Here is a 24982-nt window from a genome sequence, read left to right on the forward strand (position 1 = left end):
AGAGGAGTCTGACAGCATCTAAGGCTGCCCTGCTCGGACTCTGTGCAAGCTGAAAACAGAAGTTCTGTCAAGACAGCCTGATGGGGAATCCCGTTTCCCGTTACCTGAGTCCTCATGGCCCTCTCTGAAAACCTGTGTATTATCCTCATCATTTCCCTTAGTAAATAGTTAAAATATTGTACACAAGCATGTGGAATAATTCTTTTGAATAAAAATTTATTTTGCAAATCAAATATTTACTTTCAAATCTGGTTTTCATATAAACCCAAATTTTCAGTTACTTATAATTCACTAGTGTCATCATTACACAATTGATACAGTAAAATACAGTTGTTCTAGACAGAAGTTATTTTAGTTTTTCATTTGAATCATTAGAAAAACATATCAGAGGGCTGAGATGTAACTCAGTGGTAGAGTGCTTGCCTAGCATGCACGAGGCTCTGGGTTCAACCCCTAGCAACGGTCTCCCTTCCCCCGCAAAAATATTAGCCACAAATAATTAAATATTTTATTTTAAATAATAAAAATATTTTATACACTCTATTAGATAATAAAACGTAATTGAACATTTGCTTAAGTAATAAAAGGGTTAACGATGTTTGGGTTATAATCAAAGGAAAGTTAGGTATAAATCTGCAGAAAGATAAATATTTTCCAAATAAAATTCCAATACAAGATTAAACAGTCTCGAATATTTTATATAAGGAATACATCATTTCCAGTTAACATGTTTTTGCTTCAGTGCCAAAAAAGCCACAACACATTTGGTAAATGTTTGCTCAAGTCAGTTTTCTAGATGAGTTCCAGAGTACGGGGTGAAGATTTGTTCAGGATGCAAAGGTCTTAGAACAAGAGAGCAGGAAGCTGGCCACAGTGACAGGGCTAATGCCAGGCAGAGGGTGGAGGGGGGCCAGACAAGGAGGGCAGAAGGCCATGCTGAGCACAGCTGGGCAGGACGGCAGAGCAAAGCCCACAGGGACAACCCAGGAACAGGTGTGCTGGGGCCCAGGACTCTTCTTCTTCAAGTGTTCAAAGGCAAATCCCAGCAAGACTTCTGGTTTGAGTCAAGCCTTTCTTGAACTTGTGACTTTCCAACTGAAGGCATGGCACACCTTGTTTGTTTTGCTAGATCCTGAGCTAGAAACCCAGCAGAGAATAATAAAACCAACACAGCAATGAAAATCAGTGTCTCCTGTAAAGACCCACATGGTTTTGCTTATTAATGGAGTGGGACAGGAGTCAAACTGGAGTTCAGCTCTTTAAAGCAGATGAAGGCAGAGAGCCCTCTGAGAACGAGGAGTGAATTGTGCATGGACAGCCAATACCAAGGCTCCGCTGTCCATCTGATGCTCTGCTTTGGGCACCTGGCAATGTCCCTTGCACCCCTGCCACGGGGTAGCATTGAGGAGGATCTCACCAAGGTTAACTCCCCCACATGCTGCACGGAGGCTGCGAGCACATGGGCGAGTTAACCAGCCATCTTCCCACTTCATATTTCCAATGCCCAATTTCCTGGGTGGTCTGAATTCTCATGACTGGGTCACACAGGAAGTCGTCACTGCCAGCCACAGCTGGCTCACTCTGCAGATGCTGGAGCCAGCAGCGGGAAGGTGACGCTTGTGCTTTTTTCCTCAATGCTTTTCAAATATAAAACATTGACTAAATAACAGAAACACAGTCCCAAGCCCTGAACTGCAGACATGCATGCCATCCACATCTTCTAAAGGACAATTTGTTGTCCCCAAGGCCCGAAGGGGCTGTTCTGTGCTGCAAAAACTCACAGAAAAACCACAGGACTAAACTAAGTGATGGGATGTGGCCACCATGGCCAAGAGGAATGACGCGGGAGTGCCGCTGGCAGACCCGAGACCAGCACCCCGGCTGGATGGAGGGGCAGTGCGCTTGTTTTTAACCCCCACGAGGTCAGCGTTGACTCTGAAACACAGGGCACATGGCACCCTTGCCCCTGGGGTCTTGACTTTGGACTGTGACCTGGCGAGTGAGTCTGGGCTCACGCACTCTCTCCAGTTCTACCCTGGGTTGTGCTGACATCGGTCACAAGCGTGGTCTTAAGGGGGCGCCACCCACGGAGCCTTTGTGTCAGGCAGTGGCTGAATGCACAGCCTTCCCCGGGGACTCTTCTTAGAAAGGGGAAGAATACATTGATAAAATATTTTGTTAAGTTATGAAGACAATTTTTGATCTACTTGAAAAGAATTAAATTATGCACTTTGAAACTGCTACCACTAATAGAAAAGTACTTCATTTTCCTATTGTATGAAGCTCAGAATCTTTGGTTTACAAATGGTTTATAAAATGATAAGGACTTAACACTTCCTAAGGCTTAGAGATTACATTCAAAGGACAGAGGTAACTTAATTTTAACAATGTGGTTGGAAGAGTGACATTGGGTAATTTATTCTACCAGTCTGATCAAGAAATCTTCATGTGGTTCCTGCGCGGTGCCAGACGGTGTGCAGCAAGCGCGTGTGTCCATGTAAAGACAGAAAAAACCACGTCCATGTCATCGCTTCCAAATGCTTATTCTTGCCCACAAGCCCGTTGCTTCAGTAAGACAAGAAAGGTGCTGCTCTAAATAACCCCAGGAGTACCAGGATACAGAGGTAAGGTGGGTATGAGGACGTCTTCAGCAACATGGATTAGAAGGTGCCAGTGGGCGTCCTCACTTGGAAGTCCACAGCTGAGCTGGTCACAGGTGGGACTCCTCGACAGGCATGGGCTTCCTTATTTAAAGTGACAGGCCATCCAGATGTCTAGACACCCTACAGGAGCAAAGCTGAGAGCTCCCGGGTAGAAGAGGAAGAGGCAGAGGAGGAGGGGACAGGCTGAACCCCCACTGGGCTGAAGCAGCTGAGGTCCTCCAGGTAGAAGTGCCACAGGCAGAGCAGTACGGCAGTTCAGGACTTGGGGGAATCCAGCATCCTGAGCAGCAAGAGTCCCCATTACCGTTACAACGCTTCAGTAGGCAGCAGGATTTTCTAGCCAGAAGGCACATTAAAAATACCATAACAATAACTTACTAAGACAATGGAAATCGGCAGAAAACCCTCCTTTAGGAGCAGAAGTACAGGGGTATTACGAACCAGCTCAGCAGAGGCAAACCTGGGGAGGGGAGCAGTGGGGGGGAGGATGGGGGGAGGAGTGGGCGCTGGAGTCAATGATTCTTCAGCACTTAAAGCCACAGTCCCCTTTCAATGGAGACCCCAAATGCACTATGTGACAAGAAGATTTCAAGTTGCAGTGAGTTACACAAATATTTATTGTCGGTATGCACCAAGGTTAGACCAAGTGCACTGGGTCAGCGAGTGGAGTTGTCAAGGTGTGCTGCACACCCCTTGGTTATCAAGTCAACTAAGCAGAAGGTGAGAAGGACTTTCATGGAGGAGTCTCTGACTTCTTTACTTTGGCCATGTGCCCATAATTTGTATAAAAATTAACAATATGCATTAAGTCAAATCAGGATTAAAATTTGAAACAAGAAAAAAAAAAGGGACAATAGTCTGGTATTCTTAAGGCTAAACAATGGATATATCTTTAAATAGACACCTTTATTATACCCACAGGCGATAAAATCCCAGAGCTACTGTCAGGCACGTAAATACAGACCCTGTAAGAAAAAATAATTGAGTACTATTAGTTCTAATAACAGTTCCTTGAGGGAATATTTTACCCTGCATTAGACATTATGAATAATCTAGAGGTGACCTGAAATATAGGGACCTCTGCTTATTAAGGAAACACAACCACCTGCCTTTCCACTATGAAAATTAAACAAACAAACAAACAAACCTAGAAACTAAGTTTGCTCACTGATGTGCCAACAAACAAACCTGGATGTTCTCAGGTGCCTGTTAAAAAAACAAAACAAAACTCTACATCTTGAAACCATCATCTTCAAAGTGCAACTGTATTTAATATTCAAGAGAACTTCTCAAGAGAGTTGAGAATCACAAAGATTCTGTGGTCACAAAGTATACATGTATGCATGTGTATATGTGTTCATATACATATGAACTACTCAGGTACGAATATTTATATAAATATATTGTTATAGCTTTAAAATATTTAATTAATCTAAGCTGTTAAAACTGATCTGAAATAATTTTTTGCTTTATTTTGTCTGATTGTAGTGCTGAGGACTAAACCCAGGGCTTCGTGCATGCTAGGTAAGTGGTCTACCACTGGTCACTTCCCCAATCCTGGGTTTTTTTGAGGGGTTGGGTGGGGGTACTGGGGATTGCACCTTGGGGCATGTTACCCCTGAGCTACATTCTCAGTCCTTTATTAAAATTTTAAATTTTGAGATAGGGTCTTGTTGAGTTGCTGAGGGTCTTACTAAATTGCTGAAATAGCCTTGGACTTAGGATCCTCCTGCCTTGGCTTGGCTGGGAGTGATCACAGGTGCATGCCCCTGTTGGCTTAGGCTTTTGTTCTCAATAACGAATCTGCGTTCTCTCTTTTGGCTCAAAAGTTGCAAAAGTGAGCTGGGGAGATAGCTCAGCTGGTAGAGTGCTTGCCTCGCAAGCACAAGGCCCTGAGTTCAATCCCCAGTACCAAAAGTTGCAAAAGCAAAATGACTCCTTAAAAGGAGTATTATCAATCAAAACAGAAAGATCACAACTCAAATACCTTCTATTTTATTCACAACATATTTCCTGTATTGAATTTCACTAAAATCCCAAATAGCCATAATTCAATGATAATATCTTATGAAATTTATGACTTATTTAATTGTAAAGTACATTACTTTTATTTTACTAGTAAGAAAGATTAAAAAAAATACCAATTAAGGTATAATACTCCATCTATTGAAAAGCATAAGAAACTTTCCATGAAAAAAGTGCTAGAATCAATGAAATGCAATTGACACATACATAAAGTGTGATGTATTTTTTCATGTGGTTTTAAACACTTAAGATACAGAACAGCTCACCTGCTAAATATTTGATAGTGTCAAGCTTGTGCGCCTCAAGCATGGTTTTGAGGCCAGCGACCTCCGTTTCTATCTTCCTGTCTGTCTGCGTCAGGGCCCGATCTTGCTGGGCGTGCTTTTAAAACAGAGGTTCAGAGCATTAGAGGGTTTCAGGTCCTGGCCCCCTGCTCTCCACCCCAGAGAACCTTCCTACCTTCCTACCAGGAGCCACCAGGCAGCCCAGGGAAGACTAGGGGCCATGCTGGAAGTCTCTAGGTGCCAGTTTCCTTTTGTCTGGGAAAGCAAAACCCCTCCAGCCTTTGGCCTTGCCTCACACGGGCTGGTCAGAGACGCAACTGTGAAATCCAGGTGGAAACCTTGGTGAACTGGACGTGGTTCCAACCCCAAGAAGCATCACGAGGCTCTGCCCTCACTGGCAACCACCGAGTTCCCTTCCTCTCAGCTCCTCAGTCAAAGGCATTCAGTAAACTAAAAATTCTTTTGACAGAGAAGTGTGGCCTGAGATAATCTAAAAGTGACACTGCTTGTCTTGACATTATTTCTAGTCTTTTGTCACAGTTTTCTTCTGTAGTTCAGACATTAATCCTTCATTAACAAAGGCTTAGCTACCAAGGGTCACTTTGTGTCCTTCCCCAAATGCAACACAGTTAAACAAGGTGGATATTCACCCTCAGAAAGGCTGATGATGCATTCATGCCTGAAAACACTGACAGTGCTTCACTGAGAATCCCAGAACAGGCAAGCAGTTTCCTACAATTACCAATCAGGCAGGAATAAGGAAGTGAACGCTCAATGTGTTCCAAAGCATTCCAGAGAAACATTCCAGAATTCTCTCATGGAAGCCTCTTCCAGATTTCAGAGGTCCCAGGTGGCACATGGACTGCACGAGTGCTGGCGACTGAACCAGGAGCACGCTAAGCACAGGCTCTCCCACTAAGCTACACCCCACCCCCAGCCCTTGAGGGAGGAATGTGGAAAAGGAGTAAGGTGTGCTGTGATTAAAAAATAAGACAGCATCTCCACTCCCCACTATTTGTCAATTGCTGAGATTTAAGCTTTCATTAAGATCAAGTATTCTGTTAAGTGTAAAATACTCAACTTCTTGGGTACATATCCAAAGAACTGAAAACAGGGGCTCAACAGATATTTACTTCCCCATGTTTTTTGCAGCATTAACAATATCCCAAAATGGAAGCAACTCAAGTGTCTACTGACAGGTAAATAAATAAAATGTGGTATATGCATGCAATGGAAAACTATTATGTCCTGAAAAGGAAGAAATTCTGTCACTTACGACAACATGGGTGAACCCTTGAGACATTGTAAAATAAGCCAGCCCCCAAAGGCAAGTACTACATGATTCCACTAAGCAGAAATTACCTAGAATAGTCAAATTCTAGAGAAAGAAAGCAGACTGGTGGTTGCTAGTGACTGTAGGAGGAGGGAGTGGGGAGTTAGTGTTTAAGGGATATGGTTTTAATTTTGCAAAATAAATACCACTGACCGTACACATAAACATGGTTAAGATGGCACTTTTATATCACGCATATTCTACCTCAATTTTTAAAAACCCCATGACATAAACTGCACATCTTTCCACAACACATAATTACAAAGAACAGTAACTATGAATAGGATGAAGTGAACATGGATAAAATGACAGAAAAGTCCACGTCTCATTTCTTACCAATTCCACTATTTCTGTCCTCAATTCCAGCAGCTTCTTTTCGTTCAATGAATACTGAAACGAATACATCACACGGTCATTAATCCTTCATCCTGGTCCACTGATCTGCTCCCTCTCTCCTCTGTTCTGGTCTCAGTGCGACCCAGAGCGCCCTGATGTGGACACCGCGTGGAGACACAGCAGCCTGCTGCCTCCTGCTTCCATTCTGTCACTGGAGGTTTCTTATTTATACTTTCTGCTCTGACCTGCGGATTCCCTTTGTCGTGGGTCACCTCTCTGCTATGATACCAGGAAACAGAACAGAACTACATCCGACGGTAGGAGAGCATGTCCTGGGACCAGTTCAGATGGACAGAGTCACAGGCCTTTTGCCTTTGAGAGGCTGAAAACGGTGGAGACCAGTTCAATCGAGCAGCGATCCCATCAGAGCTACAAGCACGACAGGCCACCGCTCGAGGTGTGGAGAAAACCAGAACAATACTAAGCTGGGGAAAAGATAGCTCCCAGGAATATTATTCTGTAGCACAGACACTGCACTGTGATTATAAAACACAACACAAAAATATGAGAGATACACTGAGCTACTGCACGGTGGTTTAATGATGACAATACCCTGGCTTGGGCATGGTCACAACCCAGTTACTAAAGGAACTGACAAGCTCTGCCCCTAATTAAAATGGTCCTTGCCTTTGGCTATTAATATCTGTGAAAAGATTTAGTACAGTTTATTAACATTAAAATAAAAATCAAACGTATCTCCTCAACAGAAGGCATTAGGATTTAATTAAGCAAATGAAAAATTATAGTTTAAATGAGGATTTTTTTAGGATCCATATAAACATTATTATTTTATTTTTTTTTTGCGGTGCTGGGGATTGAACCCAGGGACCAAGTGAGCTATCTCCCCAGCCCTAAACATTATTATATAGAAAAAAGTTAATGCTTTGAAATATCTGGGAAATTTCTGGGTATAAAATGTTCCCCTAGGAACTATCTGAACTGAGCAACTGGTAGCCTCCCCAGGACTATCAGTGGATAGAGTATAAAAATACCATTTCTTGGAAGTAAAAGAAAACAAAACAAGAAACCGACAAAAAATAAACCACCCCATACCCCAAACTAAACTGGTTGCAAGATCGAACAACAATGCTCTGTCAGGGTTCCAGACCAGAGCACCAGGTGTCCACTCACCACCAGAGGGCAGGGTGGAGCTGGATTTTCTGCACACCTTAAAGCAAGGACTTGACTTGCCCACCAGAGAAAAGCAAGCCTGTCTTGATATTCCACAATTTAAAAATAACACTCATGGGGGCTGGGGAGATAGCTCAGTCGACAGAGTGCTTGCCTTATAAGCACAAGGCCCTGGGTTCGATCCCCAGCACCCCCCCAAAAAAATAAATAAATAAAAAAAATAAAATAAAAACAACACTCATGTGGCTCCCCCGCTTCCCAAGCCCCAAAACATTTATATGCCACACTGCTTTTGAAACTAATTGTAAGTGTTGCCTCAGTTCATTTAATTTTTAATTTAATAACCTCGCCAAGGGAATTTGAAGGTCAAATGACTCATCTGCACCAATGCATGTTACATACACATGAGCTGCTAACGAACTACTGCACTGTGCTTCAGAGCAACCCAGGTTCAGGATCGTCAAGAACCGCTTCCCAGCTAAGTGAGTAACTCACACCTCCCAGATTGGTCTAATCTCCTAGATGCACTGCTTACCAGCTTGACTGGCTATCCTAAATCAAGTGAATTCAGTGTCTTCTTGGAAACACGACCCAGAAGGATAAAGGTATCTAGAGGTGTCTCCCTCAGTAGTCGTCATGTGCTTGCAGTCACTACATGTTATGGTGAGACTAGGTGATTGCATCTTCATGGCTAAGTGAGAGACTAGAAGATGGGTAACGTGGGCGTGCCAGTTATTTTGTATGATGAAGCTCAATTTCACTTGTGAGGTCCAGCAGCAGTTCCAAAACACAGTTATGCATTCATCTGAGCGGCAGCATTGCTCCACGTACCCTTACAGCACGTTCTGATTAAAGGGAGGTGCTGAGAAACGAGAGGATCCTGCTCAGCTTGCACAGGCAGTGTCTGCAGGGGCATGTGCACTAGTTCCTGCTGGGGAAAAAGCTCCAAGTGCCCAGAACAAGAAAGGCACCTAGCTAATGTTACTACCTAGAGAAAGGCCAAGCAGAGGAGAATGCCTAGACAGGCTGAAAGCCACCCAAGGAAACCTGACAGCGCCTTCATTAAAGCACACACCTCGCTGCATTTAAAAGAATATGAAGGGCTAGGGGTGCAGCTCAGCAGAACAGGACTTGCTCAGCATGATCCTGCTCAGCCTGGGTCTGACCCCAGCACCACACACATGCCCACAACACAGAAATATGTTTTAAAACAGAATTTCAGCATAGAATTTAGTATTATTTAACATTACTCATCTAAGATAAATCAACTTTTTCAAAATGAGAGCCTGAAGAGATTTAAATCAGTATTAAATAGATCAAAATTGAGTTTAAATTTCTAATTAATGTCTATGTAACGTATGATCTAGTGTCTCTGAAACAAAGTTCAAACCCAATTTGATCAAGATTTTAATTTTAGCGTTACTTTCTTTCTTTTTTTTTTTTTTTCCCGGTACTGGGGAATGAACCCAGGGGTGCTTAACCACTGAGCCATGTCCCCAGCCCTTTTTATATTTTAGAGACAGGGTCTCACTGAGTTGCTTAAGGCCTTGCAAAGATGCTGAGGCTGGCTCCTCAGCCTCCTGAGCCACTGGGATTACTGGCAGTGGCTACCGTGCCCAGCAGTTTTGAAAGCATCAAATTTAAGCCCTAATCCAAAATACAGTTAAAAGGTGGTATGTCTAACACTGAAAATTGGTAAATATTTAACAGCACTGTGACACAAATATATACTTAAGACTTAACTAAGCATTCCATCCTGAAAAGAAATGAATTCGTAATTTATTTTGAATGAAAGAACGTACCAATTCTTTTACTCTGCTTTTTTCTAGATTGAAGTCTAATTTTGTATCTGTTCGGACTTTGATCATTTCATCCTAGTAGAAAGGCAAACGACAAGGAGAGAAACCCAAGTTAGAAATTCACACCTGACCTGGGATACCTGCTGCCTCTAACCCAAGGGAGTCGGCTAGGGAAGGGCACGGCCAGAGGTGGGGGTGGGACCGGCTAATGATGTCAGGGGACTGTGGAGGACCAGGCTGGCCCTGTCTTCAGGCTTCCAGTCATGTGTACAGAGTCCCTCTGAGAGGCAAGTCCCCCTAGAATGGGTCATTACTGCTTTTTGTGTTGCCCAGGCTGGCCTCAAACTCCTGGGCTCAGCTCAAGCCATTCTCCTGCCTCAGCCTCCTGGGTAGCTGGGACCACAGGTGCTTTTGACCTCCAGATTCCCCATATAATCTCCCTGTGGAATTCAGGAAGAAAGCAGCTCCCTAGACAACTATGGAATGCAAAGATTTAAACTCCAGTTTAATTGTCAAGTCTTCTCTTTGAAACTCATCAAAATCTTTTCTTTTTTAACATCAATATTCTTTACCACTTAAAAAAATAATAAAACAAAACAAACATTGGTAATCATTTAAAAATCACATGGAATTTTCTAAAGAAAGTCACTTTTAAGAGAATCTAAGGGCTCCATTTGGCTACTTCACAAACATTTTGATTTAAAATGATTTAACTCCTCCTAGAAGGCAATTTCCTCAATGCATTTAGTTATAGACACTGGTGACTTATTCATTGGCTGTTTTAAGTCTTCCAATGTGTACAGGCATATTACACAAAGATTTCACCAAGAATTAAGTTTTTAAAAACACGTAATTATTTCTGACATTATGCTTATATAATTACAAAAAGTCAGCATACAGGAAAGAGAATCTTACCATTACTTGTTGTTTTAATTGATGAAGTTCAAGTTTTATTTTCTAAAAACACATTAAAAAGAAACAAGGACATGTTTACAAAGTTGGAAGAAAAACAAAACTAGATAATCAATAAATACTAGAACACGCATTTACTCACAAGTTCTTACACTTCTTCACTCATTCATGGCAAACCTCATGACATTCAGAACTCAAAAAAAGTATCATACTACTATGCCTGTGCAGACCTTGAAATTAGTTTTAATTCATCTTGAAGGTTGCATAAAATTAGTAATATAACTGGGATTTTTTTGGTACCAGGAATTGAACCCAGAAGTGCTTATTCACTGAGCCGCATCCCCAGCCCTTCTTATTTTCAGACAGGGTCTGACTAAGTTGCTGGGGCGGCTTTGAGCTTGCTATCAATCCTCCTGTCTCAGCCTCCTGAGCTGCTGAGATGACAGGCGGGCTACACAACTGTTTTTAACATTTGCCTGCAGCGACCTTGCTTTCTTTTAATATCTCCTTCAAAAAATTTTTCTTTTCCCTACTAGTTCTGCCCTCAATAGTTGACTCTGAGGACAATTTTGAGAGTTCAGACTCTGCCTTTCTTAGGATAAGGTTTCTTATGAGGCTAAAATCAACAGGCAATAAATGGCCTTCCCTTATCGGCTTTAAATAGGACTGAAAATAAAAGGAAGATGCAGAGAGCAATGACTTAGCTGCTGACCCCGCGAGCGACGTGCCTTGCCTGGAGAAGGGAAAGGGACCCGTGCAGCAGCAAGTAGCCCTGAGGGCCCTCAGCTGGGGAGTGTCCTAACACATACAGGACAGTGGGGCCCACTGTGTGGCACTGCAGACAGTGACATGACTGAGGGCACAGGCAGGAGCCTGCGGTGGGTGACACCCCAACTCCTCAGGTGCACACTTGGAAGTCCATGGCAGTACACACTTACTGTGGCCTGTGTGTGTGTGTGTGTGTGTGCGCGCGCGCGCGAGACAGAGAGCACTGATATATTTTATGAGTGCTCTGCACTTTTACCTCATTTTCTGCTCTGAGGGCTGAAAATTCACTCTTCTCCAAGATGATCATATCCTTTTTCACATTAGCAATCTTAGACATTATTTGCTGAAGAGTGATTTCCTAGGAAAAGAGAAACAACACTCACATCAGGTCAGCCCAGAGGCCCACCTCCTGCTCTCTGCACCTGCTGTTGTCGCCACAAGAAACCAGAGGACGTGGACGGGGTGTGGGTGGGTGGGGTGGGGGGGTGTTCAGTCAGTCACCACTATTTCGAGGTGAGAAAATGAAGAGAACAAAACTTGCAATGGCACCGTTACCACGTGAATCACCAGTAACGCAGTGGCCTGTGGACTCGAGGACACGATGCTACGATTCACCTCTGGCCACATCTCCATTTACTACAGACCCTCAACCAAAACAGACGGCTTTGGAGCACAGTCAGCTTTCAAGCATGAGGAGTCTAATTCTGTGCACGATTCTCTTTTGCCTCCTATGGTTAAAATTGCTATATAGTTTTCAGCCAACTGTTATCTGAAGAATTACATTAATACTTATTACAAATAACATCCCACTTTCAGATTTCAGATCTGCTCACCCGCCGGAACCACGCTAACCTGCTGCACCTTGGTGACCATGTCTTTGTAGACGATGTCCATGTTGGCCTCCATGATCTTGACCAATGCAGAGACAATGATTTCTGCTTGTTGCGTAGTAAAACCTAAGCAAGCACACACACGGATATGATTACTCTCGGAAGAATGCAGCTGTCAGGAAGACAATTCACGGCCAATGTGTACATTCCACTCTGAACTCAGAAGTAAGAGGAGAGCAGCGGGCAGGAGGGTTGAGCAGACAGAGCCACAGCTGGGATGGGCCTGCTGCCCTTACAGGTAAGAAACATCCCAGCGTGTTCCCCACACAGTCAGGTGCTCGGGCTACTAAGATCTCCAACGCCCTCCAAGCTGTCAAAACTCGGGTCTTCAGAGAATGTTTAGTGAGATGGTTCTGCCTGCAATTCAATGTCAAGAGACACAGGCTGATTCCAAATTACAGATGCAAGGACTGTTTCTGTAGTCTGTTGTCTGAGGTGGCGCTAGGCACTGAACCCAAGGCTTCAGGAGGCCAGGCATGCACTCCACCACTGAGCCACATCCCCAGACTGTTCTGATCATTCAATAAAGATTCATGGAAATTTTCTTCTTTATATTTATCTAAATTGTCTAAATTTTCTATGGTGGACAATTTTTTAAATTTTAAAATGCACGTTATTAACAACTTACCTACATAGGAAAGCTCAGCTATCTATACCTATCACAAATCAAATTGCTGACTACACAAATAGTAATCTAGTTGTTAACTTATTTAATACTAAAAGATAAAATTAGTTCTTTCATTTTTTTTCCTTGATATTTTTCTTCAGTCACTAGTCTGGGGGGCCCCAAGTTGGATAAAAGATATTTTTTGACACTCAACAAACGATGGTGAATCAAATTATAGAGACTGGCAACTTGGCATTGTTAATGCTTTTAATAACTCAAGTCTGTAACTCATATTTCATGTAGAAATTGTAACAAATACTTCCAAAGATCTACCATTTTATTTAAAAGTCTTTACTTTTTCAAAATGTGTGTCAAGCATATCTAGTGCAAACATCCAGAAGGGTCCTCACCAAAATGCTCACTGTTTAGCTCTATGGTATTGGGCTCTGAGGCTTTTTTTTCCCTGCCTTCCTAATATTTAGAAAATGAACATGTATTTTGCAAATTTTAAAACTTTACTAAGAGTTCATGGTTAAACATAATTATGACTTAACAGTTATGAAGAAAAGAAAAAGATATCCCATTAATATGCAGTTTTTATGTATTAGTTAAAAATTTATTTTAAAAAGGAAGAAAAAGAGCTAGAGAACTTATACAGACAATAAAATGAAACCAAAGCCAAACAGTTTATAACTCCCTGTGGGAAAAGAAAGGTGTACGAAAAGGTAGAAGTTAAGCTCTAGACCTACCAAGTTAGGTGGTACAAATTAATTAGAGATCGCAGACTTCTAGAAGTTCTGCTAATCAGGAGACATAGCTCTGGATAAAGGGCCTTTCTGGCTTCCACCCTTGCCAGTCAAATGAAGCCCCTCCTCACCAGGTCAGTGGAGAAAGCCCCTTTCCCCTGCCTCTGGGTGGGGTCCTCACATCTCTGGTCTTTAAAGATGCAAATATCCATGGGTCAAGGTCTGAAATCAAGATAAGTAGGAACACTTCTGCTGGCAAGACAAACCCGCCCTTCTCATTTCCACTTTTCCCTTCTAAAGTCTGAGCTGAAAGAAGTTTTGGTAAAAAAGGCCTATTATTTCAAGTTTGACAAGAAAAGTTGTGAAAACTATTATATAGTACTTAAAAGTTTTTCCAAAGTGCACTCAGGAACATTATGTCATTTAAGTGATCAAAAGGTTCTTTGGAATTCTTATTAAGCTCATGCTAGAGATGAGCAAATGAAAGCTGAGAAGAGTAGGGGCTTCCACAGTTATGCAGGTAGAAGCTGGCAGAGGGGGGCTCGGCCGTGGGGCTTCCCACTACCTGACAGGCAGAGAACAACCCATCCTACACTCCGACTTAGGCATGTGAAGCACATTACCGAGAGAAGCTTCCCGAATGTGAACATGTGTACACAGCTACCCAGTGAAGTAAAAACACAGATGTGTTTATTTTCAAAGCACACTCCATGTGAATTTGGAATTCTGACTTTGAGAATATATGTGCCACAGAAAAAGGAATCACAAGTGACATACTTGTCTGGATATCATCAGGTATGAGGATGCTCCCCATATTCTAAGGGCACTTTGAATGAATGTCACCTGTGCCAGAGCAATCTTTTATGTTAACTCAACAGCAGTAAGTGAAATTGCTAATCTGAATATTGAAAAGAAAAAACAATGGTAAGTTAAAATAATCAATAACTGCTGCTCAGCAACCTTTCCATTTTACAAAATTTTAAAAGGCACACAGATGCTCCGCAATGAGACTATCACTGCTGTGCTGCAGTCTCAGCTGTCAGAAATCATTCCTGAGCTTTGCTGACTTGTGTCTAAATTTTGACCTATGACACTATGACCATGGTGATATTATAAAGATGGACTTCACCTGGACAAAGAGAAAATGTGTAGAAAAAGCCTCTACTGTATTGATGAAGCAAAGTGTCCCTTAACAAAAAATGATGACCTAAAAAGGAGATTGACTGGAGGGTCACCTGTAGGCTCGAGTAGAAGAGAAACATGTGAAGGCGAAGGAAACGGGTCATTATTCACTGTGATCTTGTGGACGCCCAGTGGGAATGAGGGGATTACCGTTTTCTTCCAGCAGGCACACCAAGGCATGGGTGTCAAAGTACAGCTTCCTGTTCCCAGAACAGGTGAACTCTCCCCTCCTGTGCTCCAGCTGCAGGCACCCCGCAGACAGGCTCAGCTCTAGAATGGAAAGGAGAGGAGGGTCAAACAGACTGGCTGTACCGCGGCCCCGCCCTAAGTGCACAGGCCAGGTGACCTCGCGGAATTTCTAACCCATCCCCTTCCTGCTTATCTTTGAGGACAGGGTACCTGAAGGACAGAAAGAAGTCCCTCTTCAGGTGGCTGGCTGAAACTGGCTGGATCTGAGATGGCTGCCAGTGTCCCCAAGTCGATTTCTAATGTCAATATAATCCCACTTGCGTGCTAAATGACATACCCCAGCGTCAAGAGGGCAGACAAATGCCATGACAATGACAATAGAGAAGAAGCAAAAAATGGCACCTAAATACCTTGAAAACCCAAGCCCATTATCAGAAAACATGAATTCCCCTCCCCTTGATTAGCTCTCCCCTTCATTTCTCTTTATAAATATATTATACACACACACATTCTCGGATATAGACATATATATGTCCATATATACATATGTATATATCTATATATGTGTGTACACACACACACATATGTGTATATATAGAGAGAGAGAGGGAGAGAGATGTATCCAAATCTCTACACAGAGATCACTCCTGCCCCATAGCCACACACACCAGGGTGTGGGAAGTGGATTTTCAAGTATCTATCTCTTCCATTCTGGGCCAAGAATAAAAGACTCTTTACTGCTCCATCAGTGCTCAGTGGTTACTGGTTCACAGTTCTAAGGGAAAAAGGACCCACCCTTTGGAGTTAAAAAAAAAAAAGGTAACGGTAAACAAAAGCAACTCAGCATCATAAAAAACCCAAGGCACACCCCCAAAGCCTATCTGCTTCATCTGTCTGTTGAGTTGGGGGCAGAAACCTGGGCCTGTGGGATGCAGCAGGAACTACCACCGAGCCGCAGCACTTGGTTGAGCTGCCCACTTGGTTTTTTATAACAGTCTTAAGGATATAATATCTGTATGCCATACAATTCCCCCATTTCAAGTGTAAAATTCAATTGCTTTTATTTACAGAATTGCTCACCTACGTTCACCTTTAGAACACCTGCTTGACCCTTCCGCCCTCCCATCGATCCCCCAGCCGACCCCTGATCTATTTTTGTCTACTGAGGGCCTGCTCAGGAGAATCACACCATAAGTGGTCTCGGAATGGCTTTGTTCTCTTGGTGTCATCCACGCTGTAGAAGGCACCTCGACTGACTTTCTTTGTATTGTGGGGTAATAGTCCATTTTAAGGCTGTACCAGACATTGTTTATCTGCTCATCAGCTGAAGACATGGGTAGTCTCCACTGCCTGGTTACTCATAATGGTCACTGTGTTTCCAATTCTCCTGTGCACATGCCTGGGAGTGGAAGTGCTGGATCATATAGGTGCTCCTGTCTGATTGTTCTAGAAACTGCTGGGCTGTTTTCCAAAGCACAGCACTGCCTCACCTTTTCACCAGGAGTGGAGGAGGCTTCTCATTTCTCTATGCTGGCTAACACTTGTTGGGATGTTTTTAAAATTGCTGTCCTGTGGGTTTGAAGTGGTTTTGACTTGCATTTCCCTGCTGCCTAATGATGTTCAGCATCTCTGTGTGTTTATAAGCCATCTGTATGTCTTCTTTAGAGAGATGTCAACTTTAAGTATTTTGGCTATTTTTTTTCTTTTTTTTTGGCAGTGCTGGGGATTTGAACCCAGGGCCTTGTGCTTGTGAAGCAAGCACTCGACCAACTGAGCTATATTCCCAGTCCTATTTTGGCTATTTTTATTATTTATTTATTTATTTATTTAGTGTTGCTGGGGTGAACCCAGGGCTTGGGCATGCAAGGCAAGCACTCTACCAACTGAGCTATATCCCCAGCCCTTTTGGCTATTTTTAATTAGGTTATTTGTCTTTTTATCACTGAGCTGTAAGAATTCTTTATATATTCTAGATTTGAGTGGATTTTGGATAAGGTTCTTCTTCAAGATAAATTAGCTATTATGGGTTTCTTGCATTTCCATATGAATTTTAGGATGACCTTGTCAGTTTCTGCAAAAAACAAAAAACAACTGAGATTTTTGAGAGGGACTGTGTTAAACCTACAGACCAATTTGGGGAGTGTACTGCCACCTTAACAATATTAAAAATTTGGATCAATAAACATGGTAAGTCTCCCATTTATTTAGGTCTTCAATTTCTTCAATAATGCTTTTTAGTTTTCTGAGTGTTTTATACTCTGTCAAATTCATTTCTAAGTATTTTATTTTATGTTACTGTACATGGAATTATTCTTACTTTCCTTTTCAGACTGCTATTGCTGGTACATAAATGCACAACTGTTCTGCACAATGATCTTGCAATCCTGTTGACCTTGTTTATCAGTTCTAACAGTCTAATGGATTCCTTAAGATTTTCTCCATACAAGATCATGTCATCCGAGAACAGTGATCGTTTTACTTCTCCTTGCCAACCTGGTTGCCTTTTATTCCGTTTTCTTGCCTAACTGCCCCAGCTAGAAGTTCCTGTAGGATGTTACACAGAAAAGCAAAGCAGGTACACTTTCCCTGTTCCTAACCTTGGAAGGTAAGTATATAGTTTTTTTCCATTAAATATGACAGTGGTGGACTTTCTGTAGATGCTTTTTATCAGGTTCAATTCCTGGTTTATTGAGATTTTTTTTGTTTTTTAAATCATGAAAGGGCATTAAATTTTACAAAGGCTCTTTCTGTGTGTTAAGATGATTGTGTGGGTTTTATTCTATTAATGTGATTTATAACATGAATTGACTTTCAGATGTTAAATGGATCTAACAACCCTGGGACACCCATTTGATCGTGGTACATAATTTTTTTTATATGTTGCAAGATTTAGTCTGAGAGTATTTTGTTGGATTTTTCTATCAACATTCATAAAGAATATTTTTCTGTAGTTTCTTGGGATATCTTTGCAAAAGCCTATCTTTAGAGAGATGTGCTCTAACAGTCTTTACGCTATCTTTTTGAACTGTCATGCATTTACAACAGATCTAAGGCCTTTTCATCTGAGGGAGGTAGCGCAGTGTATTGAAATGGCTTCCTGGCTTTTGAATTTCATGAATTACTAAAATAGTTTTCAAAATTATGATGAGAAAGGACATTTAGCTGGGTGCAGTAGTGCATGTCTATAATCCCATCGACTTGGAAGGCTGAGGCAGGAGGATTCAAATTTGAGATCAGCCTCAGTAACTGAGTGAGACCCAGTCTCAAGATAAAGAATAAAAAATAAAAAGGGCTGGGGTGCTCAGTGGTAGAGTGCCCCTGGGCTCAATCCCAGTACAAAAAAAAAAATATCCCTTTCAACATAATAGCTTCTTGTTACCATCATTCCAAAAAAATATTCTGAAACCAAAAAAGGGGAGAAAAAGGGTGAATGACCTAAAGAATTTCATTTAAATTTAATACCCAGCTACTTATATGTTCTTCCTCTTCTAATTTTGCCACAGACTGGCACCAGTCTGAGGTCGGTGTTGTAGAGGAGCAGGAAAGCACCAGCTGTGTGCTAACTCAGAGGTCAAAGGTTTCTTCAGTGGCCTGAGAGACCAGCAAGATACTTGAGCTAAAGAACTACGACAGTCCTTCGTTCCTCAGGGGTCTAAGACAACCACAGCAGGTAGAGTGTGACATGAACGAGACCCCACGGATCTGACACTTCTCTGCAGCCTACAGCAGGTGTTCCCAAACACAGGGAGGACAGCAGCAATGGTCATGGTCAGCACCAAATCAGCATGAGACATAATGACATTTGTATCAGCACTGCTTGCCGAGACAGAATGGGAAAGGCGCTGATGACTGTGTCTGATGGTAAAAAGAGACCCTTCCATTCAAAGCAGTCCGGCCTGCAGCACGAGGCCCTGGCCCAGGAGGGCAAAGCCCGTCTTCCTGTCACAGCGGCGCTATCCTTTCAGCTTTCTGGGCACCTAGCCTGCTCCATGCCTGGGCGTGGCTTGTTCTCCTTTCCCTCCTGTTACACTGTTAGCATCCTTTTACACGCGTCTTCATTTATCTGGGCAGTTTACTACGCGTACATTATGTCCCAGGTCTGCGTTACGTTTCACTTTATGATTCTCCCTGCTTCCTCCGCCCAGATAAGGAAGCAGTCTTTGCTGCGCCTTGTGTTCTTAGCCAGTGGCTCTACGACAGCACTGACTTTACTTCCGTATCTGCATCACCATTAGTCAGGCTGCCCAAGAGGACCCAGCCTTACTCATTGTTATCGTGTGCATCTAGCAGAGGGCCTGGCGTTCTGCAAACTGGGAAAAATATTTGACTTTTTGTAACTCAACTGTAATGGCTTCTAAGAACTGGATTATGAGATTGTTTAGAAAGAACTCCTTTCTCTTCTTCACCTCATTTCTTCCCTTTTCATAAATAAGCACACTTAACTCTGGTCCCTCTTTTCTCATCACATATCTCCACCAGTACTGGGACTAGAATTGGCCCTGGTAAGAGAACAAGATCTGCCCAACACAGAACAAAACTGCTCCAGGGACACTGGCAAATAAATGAACGGATGAAGCACTTCTCAAGGGGCCCTCTAAGGCCACCTCACCCACCTTAAACTCTGCTGGGCTGTCCCATGGGTCAGGGATCTTGAACACATGACGTCTAGAATGGCTTGTGAAGAGTGACAGGGTTATTCTGGTCCCAAATTCCTTGTCTCTAATAACAAAATAATTCATGCAATTTAAAACAAAACCTCCTCCCACACCCACACCACACAGCAAATACCCACGCCACTAAGCAAGAGCTGATGCTGACATGGACACTGCAGACCTTGACTTTTTCCTTTTCCAGAAATGCCTGGAACCAGAAATAGCAAGCTTATTTCAAAGAAACACTGCCTTTTGAAAAGTGGAGAAAAGGGCTGGCCACCTCCCGCCTGGCACTCCGCCCTGCTGAGGGAAGGGAATGCCATCCTGCTCTGTCAAAGGGCAGCACCTTGGGGATGCAGTGCTCTGAGAGCCCACTGAAAACCAAGAAGCAAGCAAATCAAGCTATGCCAAAGTGTAACAGGTAATTCTCCTTTCTGGAGGTGTTAGCATATCAAAAGGTTATTAAAAACCCACAATTACAAAAGAGGCCCAAGGTTAGCCTTGTACAGATGAGAAAGCCCGGTATGAATTTCTTACTCCTAACATCCTTAAGTGGACCTCCTAAGAAGATGGGGGAGGGGCCGCAAACCAATCACTGGACGGAAAATAAAGGAAAAAACTGCTCATTAACAGATAGCTGGTGGGGAGACATGCTTTCTCAACCTTGACTCTGCTCTTTCTCTGCTTTTATGCATCTATCCTTATTTTTATGACTCTGATGAATGAGATCTTTGACACCAAAACAACAGTACCACTTTCCTGGTACAATGTTAGCAAGCCTATGACAAAGAAACTCTATTGGCCACAATCTTGAATTATGAGAGAACAGATCAGAAATTACCTGTCAAAATAAGAGTAACCAAAGGACAAACACAGAAGTAAAGACCAAACCTACCCACCGCTCCTAATCACTGCAGGACACTGATAGTTCAGTACTCCTTCTCACCTTCTGTGCACAAAAGTTCCTTGCTTTGTTGTTCTAATAATCAGTTTCTCCCCCAGTCAATGATATTTTAAAATTTGAGATGCAGTCAGTGTGTATGCATTTCTATTCAGAAGAATACGAAAAAGGTGTGGTTCTCGATGGCCATTAATAGGTATGTATAGATTATCCCAAGTGATATGTGTACCCACTTTGTTGGTTACTGGATACATTTTTATCAGCAATTTGCTTTCAGCAAATTCCTGTTCTCACGCAGGGCAGTGATCTCCTCCACCACCTCCTTCAGGTATTTAATAAAATTCTACCTCCTCAATGAAGCCGTCTCTGATCGCTGTTTAAATTCAAAACTGTAGACCTACTCCACTTCCCAACTCTTCCCCCTCTATTTTATCCTACAGCTATACGTAAAAGGTTTAGGTATATGCAAAAAGTCCAGGGCTGTGTGTGTATAGGTATATACACAAGTTTACAGCATCTCTGCTGGAATGAAGTTCCAGGTGGAAAAGATTTTGTTGACTGACAAATCCCAAACATCTAAAAAAGTGCTAGGCACAGGATAGGCACTAGAGCTTTGCGAAAGAATCCTCGAATCCACTGGAGTTTGAAATCCGACTGTCAAACCAGCCCTTCGCTCCGGAACCTGGCCCCTCAGCGCGCACGCGCCCGCCCAGCCGCAGGACCCTTCTACCCAGGCGCCAACAGGTGGGAGCCGGGAACTGCGCGCCCAGCAGAGGCGCCACCGCGGAACCTTCACGGTGGGCGCGCGGCGCGCTCCTGGAGCCGCCGTTCGTGCAAGGCGCCCGTTGCCCCGGACTCCCAGGCTCGGGGCCAGCTCGCTGACGGCGTCCGTGAGGGCGGGCCGGACCTCCGACCGCGCGCGCGTGGCGGCCGGGACCTCGGCTGGCCCGCCCTCCGCGCCGCCGGCCTCCCCCAGGCCACGGCCCGCCCCCAAACTCACCTCTCCTGCAGGTAGCGAGCGCAGCCGCCGCGCCGTGGCCCAGGTGGAGGGCGCCGCCCACGCCCACGCCCACGCCCGCGCGGCCCGGTGCGCCCCTCCACGCGCCGCCGCGCCCGGCCGCGGGGACGGCGAGCCCGGGGCGCGAGCGCTCCCAGTCGGCCAGAGGCCGGCGCGGGGCGGCGGCGGCCAGCCGCGGGGAGGGCACGAGCAGGAGGAGGAGCAGCGGGGACGCACGTGACGCGCCCCCGCGGGCCCCCGGGGCGCGGAGCCGCAGGGCCCCCAGCCCGCCCGGCAGCGGGGAGACGCAGCGGCGCGTGGGGGCTCCGCGGCCGCCCGGGCTTCCGCCGCGGCCGGCGGGCAGGAAGAGCAGGAGCCGCCGGCGGCTCAGCGGGCGCTTCGGCCTCTCGCCCGCCACCGAGCCGCAGTCCATCCCCGAGTGGGTCACTGGCCCGGGCGCGCGCTCATGGCGCTCCCGCGCGGACCCGGCTCCGAGCCGGAAGGCGGGAGCGAGCGTGGGCGGCCGCGGCTCGCCCGTCGGGGGCGGGGCCTCTAGGGGCGGGGCGAAGCGAAGCCCCGCCCCTACGGGGCCCCGACGAGGGCGGTGCGGAGCCAGCGACCCTGTGGCTGCCGAGGTTTGCATATTCTTTATGCTGCGGTTGTTAAAAATATAAGTGATTCCGCCGCCCTTCTCAGCCCTGTGGAAAGTCCCCGACCGTCGCACTGCCCTGTGTCTTACTGATTAACTGTGCTGGTCCTAAGTCCCCCAAAATATGGCTCTGGGATGCATTTTAAGGGATTATTAACAGGGCCAGGGCAAGGGCGCTTACACAGTCAACACATTTAAAGGCTGAAGTTTCGGGACTTTTGTTCTCGGATTAGAGTACCGTCGACGTGAGAAGATTCAATGCGGGAATTTAAAACGTGGGGCATGAATGTCAAATGAGACCTACTGGTGTAATAAAAGATTATTTGAAACGGGCAGTGTTCAGTGCAGTGAACTTTTTGAATTGGGAGATGTTTCTTGAATGACTGAGTGAAATGTACGGGGCACCAGACCAGGAGATACAAAACCGAAAGCTATCAATCATTCTTGTCCTTCCAGAGTCATCAGTAATTAGTTCCTTTTTATTGCTGAGTACTTACCCCATACACATACAGACACGATAAAGAAGAATGTATTATGAGCCGAGAGAGAGAGAGAGAGAGAGAGAGAGAGAGAGAGAGAGAGAGGGGGGGGGGGGGGGAGGGGGAGGGGGAGAGGGAGGAAGGGCTGGGGAGAGGGAGTGAAGATGTGGAAATATGCAAGCGCCTATCAAAGTATAAAGACTTAAGAATAAAAAGACACAAAAGTTTTGTCTATAAAAAAGTACACATTTGTAGAACTTGTAGGGAAAGCAATTACGTTTTGCTCAAGATACTCAACTCTGAAAATTCAACCGGAGGGAATAATCCAGAATATTAAAAACCACTAGGATAGGCCATAGGAACTCATTAAAAAAAATTTTTTTTAGTTGTAGACGGACATAATACCTTTATTTTATTTATTTTTATGTGGTGCTGAGGATGGAACCCAGTGTCTCACACGGGTTAGGCAAACACTCTACCACTGTGCTACAACCCCAGCCCAAGAACTCATTTTTATAGGTCAAAATGTCTTGCATTGGTGATTTAGTATGGATCAACCTAATATGTGCACAAAGGTATAATATAATTTGTGATTGTGAAAAAGTGAACAAACTAATGCCCAACATTAGAGAGATGGTTAGATAACTGTGATACAAATGTACCTCTTTTAAAACTCTCAAATGGCTTGAATCCTGAGCTCCTGGGGCTATCACATGGTCTTAGACTGAAGCCCTTATGAAGAAAAGAGAACTGAGAAATAAAAGGTCCTATTTCAGTTCCTGGTTCTAGTTTATCCTGAAATTGGCATTTTCATTTATGTAAGCCAATACACTGTGCTTAAATGAACTGAAATGGAGTTTAGTCTCTTATTCTCTGTAACATAGTAGTCTACTGGACAGAGGTACTTTACATAGGGCTCTAATGACTAATGAAAAAGAAGCAACAACTAATTAATGGATCAGGTAGGAACCAAACCCCCAGGTTCAAGACTTTTTGAAAAAGTTGGATTGGAGGAAGTTTTTGAAGCTGAGGTCAGAGTGGAGTCCTCCTATTTTCTCCTCACAGCTAGATGTAGGGTTTTTCCATGAGCTGTTGCTCCACAGAGCAAATCCTGACGCCCCCACAATGCCCACCCTGACCATGTGTGAAAACTGTAGGTGAACCTCCCATTCTCTGGATGTCACTAGGGGAAAAGACATGGGAAGATGTCTGAGCTGTATCTGGAAGACATTCTGGATCTGCCCTGGGGGTTTACCAGGTAGTGACTAAAAGGCCAGGGCTCACTGCCCCTTGAGCAAGCAGGTCAGGAGCAACAGGGTTTGGTGCATTCCTTTAGCATAGGGAGCTCCTTACTTATGAAGATTGTCCAGAAGAAATCAGTTTCTGGCAATCAAAGTAGTGCTCTTCCTAACTGAAAAGTTCTAAAGGGTGAGGAGAGGATTTTGGTTCCGGGTAACACAGAGTAAGTACACTCCATCCTGTCTCTCCTGCTGAATTCAGCGGTAAAAGCTGGACAGAATGCACAGTCATTATTGAAGGACTCTGAAAACGAAATAATATCAGGCAGTTCAGAGAAGAAGACAACAATTCAAAGTACCACCAAACCAATGTTGAGTTTATCATTTTTTCCCAACTGCTGGTGTCCTCGAAATTTATGCTGTCAACCCAGAATTCTATACCCAGCAAAAATATCCTTCAAGAATTAAGTTGCATAAATACATCCTCAGATGGAAGAAACTAAAAGAATTTGTTGTTGACTGACTTGATCTAAAAGAATTGTTGAAGGATACCTACCAGCTAGGAGAGAAATGATATCAAAAGTAAATTTGGAACATCAGGAATGAAAAAGAGCAACAGAAATGGTAAATATCTAGGTAAATATAGTGGACTATTCTTTTCTTCTTTAGTTCTTTAAAATACGTTTAATGATAGAAAGCAAAAATTGTAACATTGTCTGATGGAGTTGTCGTACTTATGCATATAATATATAACAACTGCCAAATGAAGGGGCAAGGATTGTTATGGGCCAGGTTATACCGGCAATGACCAAACAGACTCCATTTTACCCTGAGACCCCTGGTTATGTAAGAAATGCCTCTCCCATGGGAAAACTTGCCTCTGCCCTCCTGATCCTGCTTAGCACACCTTGCGTAGAAACACAAATGTTTCTGTTCTTCTTATACAATGTAAAATTGTTCTCTTTTTCCTTCCCATTTTTCTTGGACAATGTACCCTCTCAGAGAATGATGGTGTAGACGTTAGTAACCATTCTTTAACTTGTACTTAACTAGGGTTGTTTAGACCCACATCGCCTTCTGCTTATGATTCTAGATCTCATGATGCTTGTTTGTGGTTTTGAATCACAGCAACAGCCACTTG

The 24982-nt window shown here is 43.9% G+C and overlaps 1 protein-coding gene across 1 annotated transcript; it reads right to left on the reverse strand.

Moving 5' to 3' along the window:
• Positions 1-205: 205 nt before the first annotated feature.
• Positions 206-22006, reverse strand: Mcur1 (mitochondrial calcium uniporter regulator 1). Its single transcript, XM_047558819.1, has 9 exons — positions 21479-22006; positions 14887-15006; positions 12164-12267; positions 11568-11669; positions 10547-10588; positions 9635-9706; positions 6642-6695; positions 4955-5069; positions 206-3628 (listed from the first exon to the last, which is right to left on the reverse strand). Exons 1-9 carry the CDS (start codon positions 21906-21908, stop codon positions 3573-3575), a joined length of 1095 nt encoding a protein of 364 aa, XP_047414775.1. The 5' UTR covers positions 21909-22006; the 3' UTR covers positions 206-3572.
• Positions 22007-24982: the final 2976 nt, after the last annotated feature.

This window comes from Sciurus carolinensis, chromosome 7 (assembly GCF_902686445.1).
Source record: "Sciurus carolinensis chromosome 7, mSciCar1.2, whole genome shotgun sequence".
Taxonomy (NCBI): Eukaryota; Metazoa; Chordata; class Mammalia; order Rodentia; family Sciuridae; genus Sciurus; species Sciurus carolinensis.